We start from the raw sequence: 2,969 nt of genomic DNA, 5'->3' as shown, positions 1-2,969 counted from the left end.
TACACTGTACACCTTTTCCGGCTACCACCCCGCCGACCGATCTTGCCTAGACATCCCCGAGCCCTCATCCTAGCCCGCCGCACTAGTGGGACTGCTTGTTAATAACGTCAACCGGACGTCCACCTTCTTACAAACATATCTTGATACGAGTAGCCAAAGTAGCCCCCCCCCCCCCCACATCCCTCCCAGTACTTAGTACGCCACCACCTGAACCCTCTCCTGTCCCTCTCCTCCTCTTATTCTTATTCATTAACCCCTCACACCCCCCAGGGTTAAAGATAATTCTCTTTAAACCCCTTTGCCCTTCTCATCCTCTTTCAAAATTACAGTCATCTTTCTAACATATCGAAGTCTTGTTGCTCTGTCTCACATTTGTGCGTCAGTAATACATCAGCTTTCAACGCAAATACCCCATAATATCGCCCATCACGGATTTCTTTAGAACGCCGTCATTGAGCCCTTCCCGCTCCAACGAGAGCTATAACACAACTCCTCTTTCTACCCCATATCCTCGCCACGCACAACCTACGCCTCCGAGGACAGTTACATCAACACCAGACCCAAATTTTGACAAGATGCCCGCCCCAATTGATATTACCTCCCGGCCTCGCCCGCACCAGCCCAAATCAAATCTTACTAGTCAGCTTCGGGCTGCTGGGGAAGCTTATGCAGGCTACACAATGGAGCCTGTCGGGGCTCGAAGTGGAAGTATTTCACAAAACAATGCACTCGCTATGTCTAGTAAATTGCGGCGGGAAAGTATGGTAAATGGTGATATGGCACGAAGTTTAATGGGTGGCGGAATGAGCTGGGGAGGCGTTAGTGTTGGGAGTTGGATACGCGATGAGTACGTATATATTTATTTTTGCCCCGCCAGGAGTTCCCCGGAGAAATTGCGATCGTATTACACGTTACCGCCGGGATTGCCCTAATCTGGTCGCGTAATTATGAATATTATACCAGTGCTGTCCTCAATGATTCTGCATGACAACTATGACAAGCATACCCCCTATACATATTTATTTTGAAGCATTCAATTTCAATTTTCTGTTTCAATTCCTTTAAATCATAATATCTAATTTTATAGTGTCTAAACTTCTAACACGTCTCTTCTATAGTATTATCATGGCTGGAACATCACCCTTTACATTCGGATCCCCATCATTCCACTCTTCGTCATACCTTCCAAAGCTCGAGGCCGATTTCTGCCGGGATTTCTCTTGCTGCGGCCTTCCGCTCCCATCTCTCCATGACCTTCTCAGGCATTACGAGGAGCACCACGCCCAACAATCTGGAACGGTATGTCGCGATGAAAATGGACCCACAGGCAGTGACTTACCTCAACAGCAGCAACAGCAGCACCCGAGACCACAACAGCAAAATGCTGCCGGAATGACTAGCCCTATCAGTGGAATGGGTGGGATTCAATTAGGATTGATGCAACGGATACAGCAGCGCCAGCAGGAGGAACATGATGCGAAAGAAGAAGACGAGGAGCAAGATGGTGAAGTTGCCGGTGACATGGAAATGGATGATGACGATATGACTCCTCCACCTGCCCCGCTCACCCCCCAAAACCACAATCAGCATACTTCGTACCCCCCGACTCCTACCACCCACAGCCAGCCGTCTTACCAGAGCACTCCAAACCTCGTGCATGCCCAGCCTTCAGGCCTTGGGCAGAAGCCATCACATTTCTCGCCGGAGTCTTCTGTACCCGGTACCCCGCATGCCATGGATCAGCACGAATATGGCTTTCCACAAAATAATACTGTCCAGGGAAACCAGCAGAATCTCCACATTCCTACAACGGACTACTACGAGCTTGCCACCGGCAACATTGAATTATGCATCAATGAGCCAGCCAAGACCCTCTTCAGCCCCGGGGGGGTTGCAATGGGTGGTTACACCTCACAGTATCAACACATGATTAGTGCTGCGAATGGTGAGTGGCACCATACTCCACAAAGGCGATACTGCATACTGACAAATTACAGGCAACATCCTACCTCAAGAAGATAAGCCTTTCAAGTGCCCAGTAATTGGATGCGAAAAGGCATACAAGAACCAGAACGGGTTGAAGTATCACAAAGCGGTATTTATTGCCTTACCCTTGTTTTACATTGCAAGGATTTACTGACACTTCTTTTAGCACGGACACGCTAATCAGCAGCTCCATGACAACGCTGATGGAACTTTCTCGATTCTCAACCCAGAAACATCTACCCCCTACCCAGGCACTGTGGGCATGGAGAAGCAAAAGCCCTACAGATGCGAATACTGCGGGAAACGTTACAAGAATTTGAACGGCTTGAAGTACCACAGATCCCACACCACCCATGGGGGTTGACACAGACCAGTATTCAGCCAGTCGTGGCTGTTGCCGGTGTGATCAATCCAGACGACCCGATGAACCTGGGAATGGTATGATCTACAACGCCCATTGATCTTTGGTGTTAATCTTTCTACTTCTCCGGGAGAAGCTTTCTTACTTGTCTTGGCTTCCACTTAATTTCTTTATATGGGTGGTAGTATTTCTAGGTTCAGTTATCCTTTTTCATTTCGGTACTTTGGGGTTTAAATTTCTTCTCTTGTATTTCTTCCTTTGGGGATTATCGGTTTAGTGTTTGGGATCCTTCGTTTTCACGGAAATGGTAGCCTCACCCCATAGGGTGTAGTCCATATATTTCCTTGTTTCTCTTGAGCATGGGATGACTTCGTTTCATGGAAAACGACACCAGGTCACATTATGGGGCAAAAAAAAAAAAAATGGCAAAAGGAATATTCGGAAAATTAGTTTTCTTTTTAAACGTCGGCTTTTGTTATCTTTTGCGCTCTTTGGATTATATTTTTTTTTATTTTTTGGTTACGGTTGCGTTTCTGCAGGAGGGGGTTATTGTTTCTGGCGCCTTTTGGTTTTTTGGTTCGTTTCAGTTAAGTTAAATATTGGGGTGACAGTTCATGATAGG

The 2,969-nt window shown here is 47.1% G+C and overlaps 1 protein-coding gene across 1 annotated transcript; it reads left to right on the top strand.

Annotated features, from left to right (window-relative positions):
* Positions 1–575: 575 nt before the first annotated feature.
* LAJ45_03335 (uncharacterized protein) lies at positions 576–2,350 on the top strand (the record flags this gene model as incomplete). The annotated part of the gene is made up of 5 exons (XM_046112922.1): positions 576–847; positions 1,119–1,299; positions 1,351–1,945; positions 1,998–2,095; positions 2,153–2,350. The coding sequence occupies 5 exons, from the start codon at positions 576–578 to the stop codon at positions 2,348–2,350; spliced, it is 1,344 nt and encodes a 447-aa protein (XP_045973799.1).
* Between the last annotated feature and the right edge of the window lie 619 nt (positions 2,351–2,969).

Source organism: Morchella importuna (assembly GCF_003444635.1).
Source record: "Morchella importuna strain M04M26 chromosome Unknown Morimp01GS007, whole genome shotgun sequence".
Taxonomy (NCBI): Eukaryota; Fungi; Ascomycota; class Pezizomycetes; order Pezizales; family Morchellaceae; genus Morchella; species Morchella importuna.
The sequence above is the reverse complement of the archived record's forward strand: the minus strand, read 5'-3'. Positions and strand labels throughout refer to the sequence as shown.